The following is a 19,340-nucleotide window of genomic DNA, read 5'->3' as shown; positions in this document are numbered from 1 at the left end:
GCCATAACTACAACCTCTGGCAGTCAACTCTGCATTTTCACCACTCATAATGTAAAAGAAGTATTTCCTTTTGACTGTTCTGAATGTATAGGGTTTGAACAATCCTGGAGATTTCGGGAATGTAGCCTGGGGGAGGCGGGGTTTGGGGAGGTGAGTCTACCCTCCAAAGTAGCCATTTTATCCAGGGGGGTCTGATCTCTCTTGGCTGGAGGTGAACTATAATCCTGGGGGAATCCCCAGGTCCTGCCTGGAGGATGGCATCCTTACTCTCAGGCATTCATGACTACACTCTGTGCTGGGGAAACCTTGGGCAAAAAACACTGACAATTCTACAGACATGCCTGCAATTATTTACGAGTTGACATTTTCTTGTATGCGTTTTAATTGGCTGTACTTCGACGATTATATCATTTTTCGTGCTGTTTCAGTGTAATTATCAGAATGTGTCAAGATGCTCCCTGTGCCGGCATGAATGAGCTGCACAGCACAGTGGGCTGGATTTCAGAAACAAAAATTAAAATGCCAGGTGTCTTGCTGATGAGCATCTCTCCTTCTGGAATACTGGAGCAGCATAGGCCAGGCTGGGCCTCCCAGGTTGCGCCTGAAGCATCCATGTTGTTACACCCATGAGTTCGAAGGGAGACACGGACACTGAAAATTGTTTGAGCAATTTATTAGGACCAAAGCACGTTGCAAGAAGCAGTTGGACGCTGACCCCCCTCCCCCCGAAAACCCCAATTTATATACCTAAACAAACAAAGGATCTTCCCGATGCGTGTTATTGGTCAGTTTCAGTTTAAACTGACTGGATCCTGCAGTCAGGATCTAGCTGCGGAAAGGTCAATAGATTGTAAGCGATGATCCTGCCTCGGACTTCAAGTTGGGTTCTCAGTAGGTCAACGGATGCAACACAAAATGTGCAGAACACTCAGGGCATTGCTGTCAGAGGTGGGTGAGGACTGTACTCAAATTTGGACTTTGGGGGTAAGATTGCTAACCGAAAAAGAAATTCAAACAGAGTCCAAGGTCTGTTGGGAACTGAATTTGGTCGTGTGCAATGTTCATTACAAAACTGGAGACAACAAAACTAAACCCAACTAGTCTTCTATCCCTGTTTTCATGAATGTTAAAAGACTACGAAGATGAGAAGCTCTCTTCGTGTTTAATCTTAGCCTCTAGCAGGAACACAAGAATTCTTCTGTTAACTGCAAGATTTATAGAACTTCTAGAATTATAGCTGAATTCTGAAGGCTGAAGGCTATGGAGATTGGTTCCTTGGGAGAAAATGGTCTGCTTTGGAGAGTGAACTCTATAGCCTTCTACTCCTCTGAGGTGCCTGCCCTCCCCAAACCATGTCCTCCCTACCTTTTGCCCCCAAATGTCCAGGAATTCCATAAGTTGAGTTGGCAACCCTAATACTGGCAGAGAAATTGGAGGTGGATGTGCCGTCAGGGAAGGTGAAGAAAGCGACAGTGGTGGTAAGGTCAACAACAGCGGTGGGTAGATGCATGCGATACAATGCATCAATGCACAATATTCTCACATTGAGATGACATCCTTGCAGGTGGAGACTGGAGAGCTCCCGGATTACAACTGAACTCCAGGTTACAGAGCTCCTCTGGAGAAAATGGCTGCTTTGGAGGTTGGACTCTATGCAGGGGCGGCCAAACGGTGGCTCTCCAGATGCCCATGAACTACTACCACCTGGCAGGGGCTCATGGGAATTGTAGTCCATGGACATTTGGAGAGCCATAGTTTTGGACACCCCTGCTTTATGGCATTATACCCCACTGATGCACTTCTCAAGTCTTCCCCCCCCAAATCTCCAGGCATTTGCCAACACCAAAGTTGGCAACCCAAGGGAACACAGCACCTTCCTGGCAGACTGGGCCTCATGCCACCGAGAGAGAAAGTGCAGAATTAGCGGTCTGATTTTCGGCCTTTGGCTAGCCCGGAGAAACACCTTTGATTTGGATTGGCTGGCCAATTTGCCACAGCTGTTTCCCTCCAGGATTAATTTTTTTAAAGTTCCGTGGCTAATATAAAAAGGACCCCCCTCCCCCCTTAAAGAAACCCCACTATTGTTATGGATGGAAGGCACAGGAACGTACCATAAAGATACCAAGAAAACCACGTCCTCAGGAAATCCGAAGGGATTGCCATGGTGTGGAATTCGGACGCCGCTTCTTAAATCCAGCGTGTCAAAGGCAGGAAGCCTTCTTCTTGTCACACCTTCTGAGCCCCCTCCTCGCTACAGCGGCGGCCGAAAACCCTAGTCTGGGTTGCGCCAAGCGTTAGAGCTGCCTTGCACTGTTTGCAACCTGTCAGCAGCTGTTAAGGCTGCGGCAGCAAGATAAAAAGGCCCTGCGTCCTGCAGCGCTAAAGATTTCCCGAGCAGCCGCGTCCAGGGCTTGCGAGCCTCGCTCGTGCCAGAAATCCGCCTTGCAGATCTGTGCACCGAGAGGAGCCTCCTTCGGCTGCTGTGTACATCTGCTGGCTTACCGTCTGGCCTCCGGTCCCCCTTTCGGCGCAGAAGATGGGTCTCCGGGTTAGGCTGCCCCTGGCCGGCTCTGTTGCCTTCCCCTGTTGCCTGATAAAGCTGCCGGCTTGCCTCACTCCTGGACAATGTTCGTGAAAGTCTCAGGTAAAGTGAAATTCTTTTGGTTCTTCAAAGCGTTTTTCGGTCCTCTGTTTCTGAGGAGAGCTCGGGAAGACCGCGGCAGATGTGCTATATCAGGGGTAGTCAACCTGTGGTCCTCCAGATGTCCATGGACTGCAATTCCCATGAGCCCCTGCCAGCGAACGCTGGCAGGGGCTCATGGGAATTGTAGTCCATGGACATCTGGAGGACCACAGGTTGACTACCCCTGTGCTAGATTACAGTTTAGCTGCATCTTTGCGACCGACGAGGTTTTCAGGATAGAAGCCTTTGTGATTCCTGAAATCGTATGTCCCCCAAAATTTTGTTGCTTTCTGAAAGCCAGCTCGGCATCGTGGCGGCCTTTTATCCGTAGAACTGGGTTTGATTCCCCGCTCCTTCTCTTGGGCTGGTCACGGTTCTCTCTGAGCTCTCTCAGCCTTACTGACCTCACTTACTGGCCTGTTGAGAGGAGAGGAAGGGAAGGCGACGGGAAGCTGCTCTGAGACTCCTTTGGGGAGTGAAAAGAGGGGTCCGAAAAAGGTGCTAGCAGAGTCGAGTGTACTGATGAATGTACTGATGAGAGGGAGAGAGGAAAATGTGAGAACAGCAAACGATGGGTATATTTCGGTCAGGGTGCTGATGGATGGCAGACGGCAGAGTTTGTTCATGTCTCCATTTCATTTTTGATCCTAAACTAGCTGCCCGTCTGGCGTTTCTTATTAGGGGCTGTCCCACCTTCCATTTCTAGAATTCATCTGGACATTGATGGAGGATACGTGCTGACTTTTTAAGGGGTGCCAGCCTCCAGGTGGGACCTGGGGATCCCCTGGATTGACATCTCATCTCCAGACTATAGAGACCAGGTCCTCTGGAGAAAATGGCTGCTGGGGGGGGGGCGGCTATGGCATCGTGCCCCCAAAATTTCCAGGAGTTTTCCCAGACTGGATCTGGCAACGTTACCTGTTGGTAGCCAAGAGAGCGGGCTGGGGCCCTTTCCTGTGATGATGGCTATTTTGTCTGCCCCCTTGTTCTTTGGCATCGTGTACTTGCTTACCTGGGGTGCAGATCACCTTTAAGCATACACTATTGGCTTATTTACCATCCCTTAGTGAGGTTGGAGCATTTTAAACGGTGCAGGGGGAGGGGACAGGGACCCAGTGCTAGAGGCTCTGTTTGGCACGCAGAAAGTCCCTGATTCAATCTTGGGTTAAAGCAGGGATAGTCAACCTGTGGTCCTCCAGATGTCCACGGACTACAATCCCCATGAGCCCCTGCCAGCGTTTGCTGGCAGGGGCTCATGGGAATTGTAGTCCGTGGACATCTGGAGGACCACAGGTTGACTACCCCTGGGTTAAAGGATCTGGCAGATAGGTGGGTTTTGAGAGGCATGTGGATGCATGAATCCGCCTTATTCTGAATCAGACAATCGATCCCTCAAGGTCAAGTTGGAAGTGGTTCTCCAGGGTCTCAGGTATTTAAGATCGCTTACTGCTTGGTCCTTTTAACCGGAAATGCAGTGGATTGAACCTGGGACTTCCTGCATGCCAAACAGAGGCTCTCCCACTGAGCCACAGGCCCTCCCCATGACTCTCCAGGGTCTCAAACGGAGGTCTTTCCCATCACTTGCTACCTGGTCCTTTTAGCTGGAGAAGCCGGGGATTGAACCTGGGACCTTCTGCATGGGTGTCCTCTTCAGCATCGACCAAAAGCAGGGCCTTTTTCATCATGGCCCCATCTAAGCGGAATTGGTTCCCTGGAGAGGCGAGGGAGGACCTCTCCATGGAGGCCTTTGGGAGGCGCTGTTGGCCAGGGCTTTATAATGGCAAGTACTGTGGAAGGGGTTGGACTAGATGATCCTTGAGGTGCCCCTCAAGTCTATGATTCTACGTCTTTTAAGGGGGTGGGGAGAGATTTGGGGCTTGATGTTTAGTTTTAGCTGGGGAGGGGATGAAGCATTATTGTAAGCTGCCTTGTCCCACAAAGACAGGCAGGAGATACATTAAAAAAATATATATATATCAAAAAGGTAAAAGGAGAGAGTACCTCTGAGCATGGGTAAAAAGCCTCCAACACGAGCCTCTGACCAGGAAGCAGGGCTTCCGTGGGCCGCTTAGGCAACCGCAATTGTACGGGGACGGCATCCCTTAAGCCTGCTTCAGCGCCCGATATGTTTACATGCTCGAGAGGTGAGTCAGAGGCTGGAAGGAGCTGGAAGAGCCGGCCACGCCTGGGAAGCGGACGGGCTCCCCAGTCACCTCCTGCATTCCTGGGCTGCGTTGTCTCGTCAACAGCCACCGGCAGGCTGCCCTTGCCCATTCCACGCCGAAGGGCAAGTGACCGGCGAGTGACTCCAAACTGGTCCTTGCAGGCCGGGAGGGACACAGATCCATCGGGGCTGTAATGAGCCCAAGGTCACCCAGCTGGCTGCAGGCGGGGGAGCAGGGAGTCCAACCCGGCTCGCCAGATGAGAAGCCGCCGCTCTTAACTGCGGCACCAATTGGGCGGCCGGAACTTAATGCCCTTCAGGCTGGATGGCCCAGGATAGACTGACGTCATCAGATCTCGGGGGCTAAGAAGGGTCAGCCCTGTTTAGTCCTTGGAGATTGAGTCCTACTGGATTTGAGTCTAGGTTTTCTACTGCGGACCAACACGGCTGCCCTCTGACATTTCCACGTGGCTCACAGCAGGCCAATGTCATCCCATCTCAGAAGCTAAGCAGGGTCGGCCGTGGTGAGTCCTTGGGTGGGAGACCCCCGCAGAGGCAGGCCATGGCAAAACCATCTCTGAAAGCCCCTTGCCTTGAAAACCCTGCGATGCCACCATAAATTGGCCGTGACAACCTGCATTCTCAACGGGTGCCCACAAGTTAACAGCACAGTGCCACAAAGCACCCCACGCGCTGTGAAGCATGCCAGAGCATGTACCACTGCATGGCAGATGTCTCCTGAATTGCCAGGCGCAGGGGCCCCTTGGCAGCAGCCGTTTAATTCGGCTCGACCCTGGCTGTGGCTACGAAGTAAGAGGGCGGCAGGCCACGAGACAAGGTAAATTAGGGTCCCGGTCGTTAAAACGCACACCTTTGTCATCTAGAGAGAAATCCGGGTTGCACAGCTCAGCTTCTCGTTTTGTGGCATAGCAGGGAAATGCGCTTGTCCCTGGAGTGGAAGAGCACCTTAGTCTTTCTTTTGCCTTGGGCTACTCCGGAGTCTCTGCATGCTGGGCTGGGAAGAAGCCCCCAGATGAAGATTCTGTGCTCCCTCTGCTGCTTCCCGACGGACACTGTAGCTCATGTGAAGGCCCAGACAAGGGCCTTGTTCTGAATCAGTCCCTCGGACCATCCAGGTGTCAGAGTCCTGCTGTATACCGCTGTGGTCAGGCTGCCCATGGAGTCCCGGGTGTGGTTCTGGAGGCCCCGCATCAAAAAGGACGTGGGCAAAATGGAGAGGGGGCAGAGGAGAGCGACGAGGACCATCCGGGCCTGGGGACCGAGCCCTGCGAGGAAAGGCCGAGGGACTTGGGCAGGGGTAGTCAAACTGTGTCCCTCCAGATGGACTACAATTCCCACGAGCCCCTGCCAGTGAATGCTGGCAGGGGCTCGTGGGAATTGTAGTCCATGGACATCTGGAGGGACGCAGTTTGGCGACCCCTGGATTAGGCCCATTTCCCTTGAGCGCGCACAGTGATTCTGGGCCAGGCTGTTGAGTGACCACTGCACCACACTGCCAAGTCCTCAAAGGGCACCAGCCTGACACGTGCCCTCTCGAGAAGTGAAATGCAGGGTCAGCTAGAAAAGGAGCATGCGAGTGGCATTTGTTCACCGTCCTTCTTCCCCCCTCCAGTGCATTTTGGCGCTCTCCAAGACATATGCTTGGCTTCCGCCTGGAGCTGGCTGCCTCTGCCTCCTGCCTTTTAGGAAGGGCTGTTCCGGCCAAGGCTCGGCAATTGGCAAGAAACAGCTCCCTTTTTCTAGGAAACTCTTGACATGGAGCCGCAAGGAATCATCTCCATTTGCGAAGCATCCGCAGATCCCCCGCCCAGCGCTGGGCCAACCTGTGCGGAAAGAACGGGGTTGAAATAATAAAGCCCTGCAGCCTTCTGTGTGCGAGGGCCTTCTTTGCCCCTGCTTACGGAACCCCCCGGGGGGGCCGAGCTGTGGTTCTCCGGATGCCCAGGGACTACGATTCCCATGAGCCCCTGCCAGCATGCTTCTGCCCACCAGATCTCGGAAGGTAAGCAGGGTCAGCTCTCTTTGGTATTTGTCAGGAGACTCCCAAGAAGTCCAGGATTGCTGCAGAGAGGCAGGCAATAGAAGACCACCCCTGTGCTCTCTTGATGCGAAAAGCCAGCTGCAACTTGATGACATTTTACATGTTGTTATACTGTTACAGCCACTGTTATTAATATTATTTATGGTTATTCATGTAGATTGTTTAATGTATGGTTCACAGGTTCTGTGTAAACCACCCTGAGCCTCCGGGGAGGGTGGTATATAAATATGATGGATGGATGGATGGGTGGATGGATGGATGGATGGATGGATGGATGGATGGATGGATGGATGGATAGATGGATAGATGGATAGATGGATAGATAGATGGATAGATAGATGGATAGATAGATGGATAGATAGATGGATAGATAGATAGATGGATGGATAGAATCTTCACTTCGAGGACATTAGTCCTGCCCCAGATAGGCCAGGCTAGCTCAATCTTGTCACATCTTGGAAGTGTTGCATGGGAGACCTCCAAGGATTTTCGGTCCTGGCCCCCACCTGGCGGAACGAGCTCCCGGAAGAACTGCGGGCCGTGCAGGAGCTTCCAGCGTTCCGGAGGGCCTGCAAAACAGAGCTCTTCCGCCAGGTCTACGGTTGAGGCCGGGGCAGCGAGGAAGATCGGATTGGGCCCCCCCAGTGTTAAGCAGCGGCTTGGCTGGGGGTCATCTGTGCCCCCAATTCCCACTTCCTCTCTTGGATGTTATGGGGGGGGAGCGGGTTGGGAGGTTGAGTTCATTCCGTGTTCTTTGGGATTTTTGACTCCTGTTATTTATTTATTTATTTGGATTTGCATTCTTTGCAGCTCTGGGCAGTTTACACTGAAACATTATCTAACTTTACATGGAACTTGTGACTTATGTGATTTTTATGTCCTAGTGTGTTTTCCTGTGGTTTTGTTGGGGTTTTATTGTGGACAAATTGGATCCCGCCACAAGCCGGTTCTGGGATGGTGGGAAATAAATCTTAATAATAATAATAACAACAACAACAATAATAATAATTTGGGTGGTAGTTCCTCCAAGGAACATGAGGGGGGTCATGACACAGAGGTAGGCCATGGCAAACCGCCTCTGAACGTCCCTTGCCCAGCTGTCAGACAATGCTTGGATCTCCTGGCATACATGCCATATGAGAAGTAAGTATCTGTTTTAGCAGTACATTGCAAGCGGCTATCCCTGTGTGGGCCAGGCACACCTGACCGCAACCACCTGCTCAAGGGCACTGCCCGAACCTTTGACACCGTGCACAAAAGCGGCCAGAGATCCCCCCACACTGATTGTGAGAGTCCCCAGGAGCTGTCCAGAGCAGCACTTCTGCAGAGAGAGAGAGAGAAAGAGAGGGAGGGAGCTGCGTTATTGCAGCATTCGGCAGCAGCCAGAGCGACCCCTGTCTGCAGCCTGCCACGGAAAGATCGGGGCCTTCTCGCTCTTTGGGATGTGCAGAAGGGATCGGCCTCTACTTGAAGGGCTCCTGTGGTCTACAGCGAAATCATAAGCAGAGAGGGGGAGAGAAATTTGGGGTGAGGAACTCCGGCTGGCAGGGAGAAACGCGAAAGACATTGAGATCTCCCCTTCACGGGCAGTTTCTGCAAACACGAATCAGCCAAATGAGCTGGATTCGAGTCCAGCAGCACCTTAGAGACCTTTCAAGGGCCAGAGCGCCCTTGGTCAGACGTGAGTTGGAATAAACGTCCGAGCTTCCTTATAGCCTCAGCCAGGAGGACACAAAGCTACGATGCAAAAATGTCATCCGTTTGAAAAGATACTCTTCGCACCAGGATAGAAGGGCTGAGGGACCTCCCTTCCTGCTTGTATCTGATGAAGGGAGACCTGATGAAGGGAAACCTCCCCAATCTTGCTAGTTGTTAAGGTGCTACGGGTCTTGAATCTAGTTTGCTGACTGCAAACCCACAGGGCTGCCCTCCGAAATGACCAAAGCAGCCCAGCTTCCCCACGTGATCCAAGCTATCCTGATGTCATCCAATCTCAGACCAGAAGCAGGATCAGCCCCGGGTGAGACTTGGATTACAGACCGGCAAGGGCAAATCACCTCTGAACACGTCTAACCTGGAAAACCTTACAGGCAGGGTTGGCCAAACTGGGGTTCTCCCGATGTCCATGGAATACAATTCCCATGAGCCCCTGCTAGCAGGGGCTCATGGGAATTGTAGTCCATGGGCATCGGGAGAGCCCCAGTTTGGCCAACCCTGCTCCCACAGGATCATCAGAAGTGGGCTGTCCCTTGACAGTGCTTTCCACAAGGAGAGAAGAAGGGCCCAGCGTGGGACGTCCCAGCCCCGTTAGCCCTGGTTGATGCTTGAATGAGAGACCACCCAGGACGTCCAGGGCTGCGATGGAGAGGCAGACCACCCTCGTGCATCTCTGGCCTTGAAAACCCTACGGGGTCGCTATAATTCAGCTGCAACTTGATGGTACTTTCCACCACAAGCGTGCTTGCGTCCAAAAGAGGGCATGGCAGAAGCTAGGCAGACGCTTCGGGTGAATGCGGAATTGGGGGCCCGGGTGATTTCTCTTGTCCCGTCTCGAGACCCCCCAAGCCAGCGTGAAGCTTTTCCAGGTCCCGGCTTGGCTCATGTGCCGGAAAGGTTGTTTCCCTCGATGCATGTGAAAGAGGCCCTCGTCCCACCTGCCAGGCTCTGCGGCCCCACCTAACTTAATTCCCGGGGATCAGTGTTCGGTTACCTCTCCCTTGTTTATCCAGCCACTTTGCGCATCGCTGGTGCCGAGAGCCCGGCCGGCTGATCTACTCCAGCCGCTCGCCCTCATTTGCGTTTGACGAAGAGACATATTTGGAAGGCCGGCCTCTGTTTGCACTTCTCAGGTTGCAACCAAATAGGATTTGTTTTAGGGAGAAAACAAAATAGCAGCAGGCTCTCAGGGCTGTCCGTCGGCAACTGCGTGTGGAATATCCGTGGCCGGACTGAGAGGCGGCATCGCATGCCGGATAGAGCAGGGGCCGAGCCTGCAGACCTGGTGGAGGCAGATACAAGATGGCTGCCGCAGGAGGCGGAGGCAGACACAAGATGGCTGCCACAGGGGGCGGAGCCACACACTAACTGGCTGCTACAGCTTCCCTTCAGTCACAAAGAGAAGATCCTTGTGCTGTGGCAGCAGCTCGTGACAAAAGACTGTTCTTAAAAATGTAAACAGGCACTCAGATCTCCAGCAGCCAATTAAAAATCGAGCTGGGTTAAGCCACACCCACTATCTAAAACTCTTAGTAGGTGCCATGGTGTCCACATGGACCTAGGATCTAGGCAGGCTGGGGTTCCAATTCCCATTTTTACTAAGGAAGCTGACGGCAGGATCTCACCTTTCCGAAACTCTCAACGTGGCCTCCCTCAGAAGGTTGTTGTGATGAGAAAGTACAGGAGGGGAGAATTGCATTCTAAGCTACCTTGTGTCTGAAATCAGCTTAACCACTGCCTTCTTTTCCCCACCACAGATACCCTGTGAGATAGATGGGGCTGAGAGAGCTCTGAGAGAACTGTGAAGGGTCCACAGTCATCCAGCAGGCCTCATGTGTCTCTTATTATCACCTTCCTTATCCCCACAACAGATGCCCCATGAAGTGGTGGTGGTGGTGGGGCTGCGAGAGCTCTGAGAGAACTGACTGGCCCAAGGTCACTCAGTTGGCTGCACGTGGTGAAGGAGTGGGGAATCAAACCCGGTTCTCCATATTAGAGTCCACCACTCTTGACCATGTCATGCTGTCTCTCAAGGCCAATTAAATGCCCCTGGAAGGCCCAGAGCAAGGGAACAGGGACCAGGCAATTGGAGTCCGAGGGTACCATGCCTCTGGAGATGGAGGTTTCATTTGGCCATTATGATTATCTGCAGTTTAGGGCTCCATGGTGACCTGTGGAAGCATCTTCTCTCAGCCCTTCACTTCCACAGGCTCTGGGGTCGACTGTCTTGGCCGAGGGAGAAAACCTCAGTCTGGTTTCTCCACTCCAGAGTTTTCTACGCTGATATCCTGTTTCCTCTGCAGTTCTCTGTTTTCCGTAAGTGATGCCCCACTCCTGTACTCTTGCTGTCATTATATTCCTTGACAAAAGTGGCAGGGTGTATGTTGACAATTATATAAGGAAGTCTTTGTGGGAATTGTGTCCCAGCTTCTGTGAAGGTCAGACTGTAAACTGAGGCATGCAAAGATCCTGTAGACGGGATACAGACATCAGAAGAGCCCTGCTGGATCAGACGAATGGTCCATTTAGTCCAGCCTCCTGTCTCTCTCAGGGGCCAGCCAGTTCCTCCGGAGGGCCAGCAACAGGGCAGTGGCTGAGGCCTTCCTAAGGACATCAGAAGAGCCCTGCTGGGTCAGACCAGGGTGGGTCCATCCAGTCTCACCCAGGGGCCAACCACCCAAGAGTTGTTGATGGAGATGGAGCTGGCCATAAAATGGCCACCGTAGCTTCAGTCACACAGTGAAAATCTTTCTGCTGTGATGGCAGCTTTTGCCAAAGTGACATTTTTAAAAAACGGCACCCCCAACAAGATCTTCAGCGGCCAATGAGATACTTTGCTGGGCAGAACCCCCACCCACTTTCAAAAAATCTTTCATGGGCTCCTGGATTCATATCGTAATATAAAATGCATCACCATGTGGGGACAATGGTCATGCACACAGGTTCCCCCTAAATACTAATAGCCAAGTTTCCAATCCACCCAATTGCAGCTGGTGAGAGCACAAAGAGCTCCGTCACATCTCCCTGAAAAGCACGACGCTCACGTTCCTGAGAGAGATGGGAAAGAGTTTGGCGGGGCTGGTCCACAACCATGTTCGGGACCTGTTCTTTTGCCTTGAAGCCTGTTCGTATCCTATTCTCTGCCTCACATGAGCACCAGGAAAGGTTTTGGCCGGCAATATCCTGTCATGCCCACGGACGTCACATTGAGAAATCTCACAGCAGGCCACACTGAAGGTGATAAACCAGCATGTCTGCGCATCAGATGGTCCACTGCCCAAGGCGGCCTGCTCGTGAGAAAACCTATCCACGGTCTCCCGATTTTGCGTGCCAGCATCCCTGAAGCAAGTTTTATTTACGCTCTGGATGGCTTTTGAGGCAGCTCTCCGGCTGCGAGCTGTAATTAACTGGGAGACGAATTGAGAATTTTAATTGCAGAATGTTTTGCCCCCGCCGTTGATAGGTGGAGCTGAGTGCGAAGGATGCTGCTGAGCCGTTTGCATAATCATGGCCGCTCTTCTCCCTGTGCCAAATGGGTTGAGGTTACTCTCCACCCCCTCTGTACTCGAAGCTAGCAGGGCAGGGTGAGGCCCTTGGCTTCCCCAGAGCAGAGAAGAACCGCAGACAAGCCTCAGCCACAGTAGCCCTAACCCTGAGTATGTCTCCATTCTGGGCGTGCCACAGTACTCATCAGCCCTCACTCTTTCGGTTTTTGTTCTTAAAGCCACTCTGGCATGTGATTGCAACAGGAAATATTCTATGTTCCAGGCTGCCAGTAAGAGGGCACAGCCTCCTGACCCGGAGGTAAGGTGTATTTTGAACCATCTTGTCCAGGGATTGGATAGCCTCAAAGAGCAGCAAACAATGACCTTTCTCAAGACCCCTTTAAAAACACAATTCTTGAGGTCTGGTAGGGTGGTGCGATGCTTTTATAAGGAACAGGTATGTATGATCCTGATGGCGTTTCCCATATAATTTTGCCCCTGGTTTCTGTTACCTAGTTCAAGATGTGTACCTGGAGCAGCAGAAAAGAGCATGAGTCCAGGAGTACCTTAAAGAGAGCCAGCTTGGTGTAGTGGTTAGGAGTGCGGACTTCTAATCTGGGGAGCCGGGGTTGATTTCCCTCTCCCCCACATGCAGCCAGCTGGGTGACTTTGGGCTAGTCACAGCACTGATAAAGCTGTTCTGACCGAGCAGGAATATCAGGGCTCTCTCAGCCTCACCCACCCCACAGGGTGTCTGCTGTGGGGAGAGGAAGAGGAAGCAGATTGTAAGCCGCTTTGAGCCTCCTTCGAGTAGAGAAAAGCGGCATATAAGAACCAACTCTTCTTCTTCTTCAGTAATCTCAGGGCTCTCTCAGCCTCCCCTCCCTCACAGGGTGTCTGTTGTGGGGAGAGGAAAGGGAAGGCGACTGAGAGCTGCTTTGAGCCTCCTTCGGGTAGGGGAAAGCGGCATATAAGAACCAACTCCTCTTCTTCTTCTAAACATCTGTGGCAGAGGAGGAACTTCTGGCAACACATTTGGCTGCACAGAATGAAAAATGTGATCGGAGGACAGATGGACTGACATTCTGGCCGTATCGGAAGAAGTGCCACCTTCTCCACGGGGTACTCCACCTACTCATGGCACTTTCTCCATGGGGCTGAGCCGTTAGCAACCAGTTCTCAGATTTTGAGTGGATCAGAAGCCCAGCTCGCTGCCGTACAGGTAGGTGCCCAATGTCACCTGCTTTCCTGCCACCAAAGCAGTCTGGTCATTAGTAGTAGCTATTAGAGCGTCAGGCTAGGATCAGGTTTGAATCTGCCACAGAAGCTTGCTGGGTGACCTTGGGGCAGCCACACGCTCTTAGCCTACCTCCCAGGGCTGTTGTGAGGCTGAAACAGGAGAGGAGCAAACCATGTTGCCTGCTTGGGGTCCCCGTTGGGGAGACAGGCAGGGGAGAAAGGAAGTAAAGGAATCGCCGTTGGCCCCTTGTCAGCGCTGGGAAGCGGCCTGTTTTTTAGCTGAGCATAAATATTTGTGGTCTGCGTAGCTGAGGGCAAAGTGGGTGCGATTGCCAAGAATGTGCCGGGCAAGACCCAAACAACACCCTTTTGTCAGGCCCTGGGGAAAGTGAAACGCCTTCTCCAACACAGCTCTGATCCCGAGCGACGTTCGCAACGGGGAGCCCAACCTGTGTGGTGTGTAGAGAGCTGTGCGCGGGGAAGCCCCTGTGGCCGGCAGCTTTCCACAGAACTGGTCAAGCGCGTGCCACTGGTATTCAGTGCGTCACAATTGTTGCCTTGCGTCTTGGCCAGCCTGCTGCGGGAGGCTGTGATTTTGGATTAACAGAAGGCAGCTGGGGGCAGGTCTTCCACGGTTGCCAATTTCCGAGTTAGGAAAGATGTGGAAATTTGGGGGCTGGGGGTTCTGAGGGTCGTAAGAGCCCTGCTGGGTCAGGCCAGGGAGGGTCCCTCCAGTCCAGCCTCCCGTCTCACCCAGGGGCCAGCCAGTTCCTCTGCAGGGCCAGCCACAGGGCAGAGAGGCCGAGGCCTTCCCCTGAGAAGACCCTCAGAAGAGCCCTGCTGGGTCAGGCCAGGGAGGGTCCCTCCAGTCCAGCCTCCCGTCTCACCCAGGGGCCAGCCAGTTCCTCTGCAGGGCCAGCCACAGGGCAGAGAGGCCGAGGCCTTCCCCTGAGAAGACCCTCAGAAGAGCCCTGCTGGGTCAGGCCAGGGAGGGTCCCTCCAGTCCAGCCTCCCGTCTCACCCAGGGGCCAGCCAGTTCCTCTGCAGGGCCAGCCACAGAGCAGAGAGGCCGAGGCCTTCACCTGAGAAGACCCTCAGAAGAGCCCTGCTGGGTCAGGCCAGGGAGGGTCCCTCCAGTCCAGCCTCCCGTCTCACCCAGGGGCCAGCCAGTTCCTCTGCAGGGCCAGCCACAGGGCAGAGAGGCCGAGGCCTTCCCCTGAGAAGACCCTCAGAAGAGCCCTGCTGGGTCAGGCCAGGGAGGGTCCCTCCAGTCCAGCCTCCCGTCTCACCCAGGGGCCAGCCAGTTCCTCTGCAGGGCCAGCCACAGGGCAGAGAGGCCGAGGCCTTCCCCTGAGAAGACCCTCAGAAGAGCCCTGCTGGATCACACCAGAGGATGGGCATTTAGTCCACCCCGCAGTCCCACTGGCCAGCCAACCCCAGGGTGCAGCTGTTCCTCCTGCCAGGGGGATGGAGAGGTGCGGGGTGCCTCGGATGGATTCTCCCTGGTCGGCCCAAGCCCCTGGCGAAGCCGCCGCCTCCTCTTGCGGCCCCAGGACGTCCTCCGGCAGCAAAGTCCCGTCGGGTCCCTCCAGTCCAGCCTCCCGTCTCACCCAGGGGCCAGCCAGTTCCTCTGCAGGGCCAGCCACAGGGCAGAGAGGCCGAGGCCTTCCCCTGAGAAGACCCTCAGAAGAGCCCTGCTGGGTCAGGCCAGGGAGGGTCCCTCCAGTCCAGCCTCCCGTCTCCGCCAGGGGCCAGCCACAGGGCAGAGAGGCCGAGGCCTTCCCCTGAGAAGACCCTCAGAAGAGCCCTGCTGGGTCAGGCCAGGGAGGGTCCCTCCAGTCCAGCCTCCCGTCTCCGCCAGGGGCCAGCCAGTTCCTCTGCAGGGCCAGCCACAGGGCAGAGAGGCCGAGGCCTTCCCCTGAGAAGACCCTCAGAAGAGCCCTGCTGGGTCAGGCCAGGGAGGGTCCCTCCAGTCCAGCCTCCCGTCTCCGCCAGGGGCCAGCCAGTTCCTCTGCAGGGCCAGCCACAGGGCAGAGAGGCCGAGGCCTTCCCCTGAGAAGACCCTCAGAAGAGCCCTGCTGGGTCAGGCCAGGGAGGGTCCCTCCAGTCCAGCCTCCCGTCTCCGCCAGGGGCCAGCCAGTTCCTCTGCAGGGCCAGCCATAGGGCAGAGAGGCCGAGGCCTTCCCCTGAGAAGACCCTCAGAAGAGCCCTGCTGGGTCAGGCCAGGGAGGGTCCCTCCAGTCCAGCCTCCCGTCTCACCCAGGGGCCAGCCAGTTCCTCTGCAGGGCCAGCCACAGGGCAGAGAGGCCGAGGCCTTCCCCTGAGAAGACCCTCAGAAGAGCCCTGCTGGGTCAGGCCAGGGAGGGTCCCTCCAGTCCAGCCTCCCGTCTCACCCAGGGGCCAGCCAGTTCCTCTGCAGGGCCAGCCACAGGGCAGAGGGGCCGAGGCCTTCCCCTGAGAAGACCCTCAGAAGAGCCCTGCTGGATCACACCAGAGGATGGGCATTTAGTCCACCCCGCAGTCCCACTGGCCAGCCAACCCCAGGGTGCAGCTGTTCCTCCTGCCAGGGGGATGGAGAGGTGCGGGGTGCCTCGGATGGATTCTCCCTGGTCGGCCCAAGCCCCTGGCGAAGCCGCCGCCTCCTCTTGCGGCCCCAGGACGTCCTCCGGCAGCAAAGTCCCGGCGGGGCCACGGGTGGGTTTCCTGTGCGCGTCCAGGCGCCCCCCTTCCCTCGCGGCCCGGGACTTTGGCAGAGGCGCAAAAGTTGGCCTCGGCCTCCCCCTCCCGCGTCGGCTCCTGGGAAGCGGGCTCCGGCCGGCGGGCTCCGCTCGGGGACCTTCGGGGGCGCCCCGCGGTTGGGAGGCGGCGGCTGGGCTGGGCTGGGCTGGGCCGGGCCGGGCGGGGAGGTGTGTCCCCCGCGGCGTTGTGCTGCTGCGCTGCGCGGCTCGGCCGGGCTCCGCCGGGGCCGTCCCTTCCCCGCCCCGGGAGGCCAATGCGCGGCGGCGGCGGCGGCGGCTGCTTCGGCTGCTGCTGCTGCTGCTGCCAGGGCGGGCTGCGCCTCTCTCTGCCTCCTCTCCGGCGGCGGGATGGTGTGAGCTGCTGGCGGCGGCGGCGGCGAGGATGGCGGTGGCGCGGCGGGTCTTCCACCTCCAGCCATGCGGTAAGCGGCCAGGGGGCTCCTTCCTCTCCCTGCCCCGGTTGCAAAGCGAAACCCGAGGCGCTCCCGCCTCCTGTTGAGCCGCCCGAGGGGAAGTTGCCAGGCAGGCGGGCGGGCGGTGCAGGCGCTCTCCCGGGCCGCGACTCGGCCGAGCTGGCGGGCTGCTCCGCGGGGAGGGGAGGCGGGCCGGGGACTTGGCCGGAGCTTCCCTCCCTCTCTCTCTCTCGCCTGCCTCCTGCCCTCTTGGCCAGCGGGGCTCGGGCCGCTCGCTCGCTTTGCAAAGCCTCATGCCCCGACGGGCAGCGCCTGCACAGCGCCCATGCCGGCATCGGTGCAAGGGGGGGGGGCAGCCGAGGCAGCCCCCGGGGGCGTCGCTGGGTCCGTCCGTCCGTCCGAGCTCCCCTCCAATGGCTGCGCCGCGGGCCCTTCTGGCCACGCCCCCTGGAGGGGGATTTGGGGGCGCTTCGCTTGGCCCCGGGCGCCGAAAGGCATCGGGGGGTTGGGGGGGGGGCGGCGGCCGCGGTCCTTCCGCCTCTCCGCGCGGTCCCCGCCACTTCCTGAAGTCGCCTGCTTCTCGCTCGCTCCCTCCCGCTTCCCCCCTCGCTTGGTGGCGCCTCCGCAGCCAGGCCTCCGGGCAGAGAGGGGCCCGCCTGGTGGGGTGGGCGTGCTGCCCCCCCCCAGTGCCCCCCACCCTAATGCCAAAAGGGCCTGCGTCTTTGCAGCAAGAGCCGTCGGGGGCCGGGAAGGCCTTCTGCAGGGCGGTCTGGGGGTGCTTGCAGCAGTTAGATGCCCGTGGGTGGCTCTGAGCCCCCTGGCAGAGAGGGAACCCCCTGTCTTGGGCGCCGATGCCTGATGCTCGGGAGGCCACCAGCAGAGGGCTTCTGGAGTTTCTGGCCCCACGGGTGGACCTCCTGATGGGCCCTGAGATTTGGGCCCCTGTGTGACACACACGGAGGGTTGGACTGGAGGGGCCGCCGGCGTGATCTAGCAGGGCATCTCTGGGTGCTTGGGGGCCACCGTCGGAGGGCTTCTGGAATTCTCTTCCTCCCGGTGGACCTCCTGATGGCGTCTGGGTTTCAGCCACGATGCGACACGGAGGGGCCGCTGGCCAGATCTAGCGTGGCTTCTCTTGGTCCTCGTGGTTCTTCTGCCTGGGGCAGTGGTCTTCTATATTCTTGATGCTTGGGGCGGGGGCAGCCATGGGGGGGGGGCTTCTGGAGATCTGGCCCCACTGCATTTGGGTGCAGATGAGCAATGAAGGGGGGCAAGGCAGGGTTTTGAGGGACATCAAGGGTGCATCTTGGGTGCATCTTCTACTTCAGGGGTAGTCAACCTGTGGTCCTCCAGATGTCCATGGACTACAATTCCCAGGAGCCCCTGCCAGCAAACGCTGGCAGGGGCTCATGGGAATTGTAATCCATGGACATCTGGAGGACCACAGGTTGACTACCCCTGTTCTACTTGACCCTTGGCTGATTGGTCATGTGGGGTGACCGTGGCTGGGGGTGGGGAGCACCTGCTTTGCAGGCAGAGGGTCGCAGGTTGGCTCCCAGAGCTCTCCAGCAGGGAGAGGAAAGACCTGCACCTGGGAGAGTAGCCACCACTCTGTGTAGGCTGTACGGTCTTGAACCGATTCAGTGTACAAAGAGCAGGTAGCTTGCTTCTTCAGGCTAAGGCATCTTTGATGGGCGGCTTGCCTTTGTGGGAGAGAGTGCAAACCGAGCGCAATTCAAAGGTCGTAGTAGAGCTTCTTCCGTGGCATAGGAAGGAAGGTGTAACGCCGAATGGCCAGAAACAGACTGTCCCCCAGCAAGGAGCAAGGAGAAGGTGCAGGTCTGTTCTGGCTTCCAGCCGCTCATCTAGGCCTCTGGCCGATGATCCATCGCAGCTTTCCTAGGCCCATTTTTTTGTAAAGGGCAATTTCAGGACTTAGGTTCCGGAAGTAAAGACCAGAAACAATTTGATCCTTGAACTGCAGACTCTACATCAAGAGCTGGTTTGGTGTAGTGGTTAAGAGTGGCAGCCTCTCATCTGGAGAACTGGGATTGCTTCCCCACTCCTCCTCCGCATACAGCCAGCTGGGTGACCTTGAGCTGGCCGCAGTTCTCTTAGAACTCTCTCAGCATCACCAATCTCACAGGGTTCCTGTTGTGGGGAGAGGAAGAGAAGGTGATTGGCAGCCAGTTTGAGACACAGGAGGCCCCTTTGGGTGACCTTGGGCTAGTCCCAGTTCTCTCAGAGCTCTCTCAGCATCACCAATCTCACAGGGTACCTTCTGTGGGTAGAGGAAGGGAAGGTGACTGTCAGCCACTTTGAGACACAGGAGGCCCCCTTGGGTGACCTTGGGCTAGTCCCAGTTCTCTCAGAGCTCTCTGTGTCACCAATCTCACAGGGTGCTTGTTGTCGGGAGAGGAAGGGAAGGCGAATGTAAGCAGCTTTGAGATTCCCTTTGGCTCGCGAAAAGTGGGGTACAAAAAAAAAACAGCTTTAAGTGAGGAGACTGAGAAGACACATGAAGCTGCTTCCTGCTGAGTCAGACCCTCAGTCCATCAGGGTGATGCTGCCACAGCCCCTCCCAGCCCACGAGGCTATTAGCGAGCGTTCCATAGAAACGGGCGACTGGTGTGGCGTTTGGTTCATATTCTTAATGTGGCTCGTTCCGTTTTCGTCGGCCGTAGACGGCCGCCAAAGGTCCAGAGCAAAAGCCCCACGAGGCTGAAGGTTTTGGCTCCCAGGTGCAGTTTGTTTCTCCAGATGGCTGTGCACAGCCAGCTCGGTGTCCTCAGGAAATCGAATGCTCCTTGTGAAACAGGAATGTGTCGTGTCAGAGCAGG

General features: G+C 56.1%; 1 protein-coding gene across 5 annotated transcripts in view; it reads left to right on the top strand.

Annotated features, from left to right (window-relative positions):
• Nucleotides 1–19,340, top strand: part of SLC4A11 (solute carrier family 4 member 11) — a 164,843-nt gene that overhangs the window by 21,688 nt on the left and 123,815 nt on the right. Inside the window, exon 1 of one of the 5 annotated variants that reach the window (XM_077301218.1) lies at nt 2,418–2,644. The exons of 2 other annotated variants lie outside the window; for them this stretch is intronic. In XM_077301218.1, coding sequence (XP_077157333.1) covers nt 2,626–2,644 — 19 coding nt within the window. In that variant the 5' untranslated portion in view covers nt 2,418–2,625. Of the gene's footprint in view, nt 1–2,417; nt 2,645–13,024; nt 13,333–16,311; nt 16,510–19,340 lie in introns of those variants that run through there. 2 more of the 5 variants (XM_077301220.1, XM_077301217.1) reach the window with 2 other exon arrangements.

Source organism: Paroedura picta, chromosome 10 (assembly GCF_049243985.1).
Source record: "Paroedura picta isolate Pp20150507F chromosome 10, Ppicta_v3.0, whole genome shotgun sequence".
Lineage (NCBI taxonomy): Eukaryota > Metazoa > Chordata > Lepidosauria > Squamata > Gekkonidae > Paroedura > Paroedura picta.
Note: the sequence above shows the minus strand (reverse complement) of the source record. Positions and strands in the feature narration are given on the sequence as shown.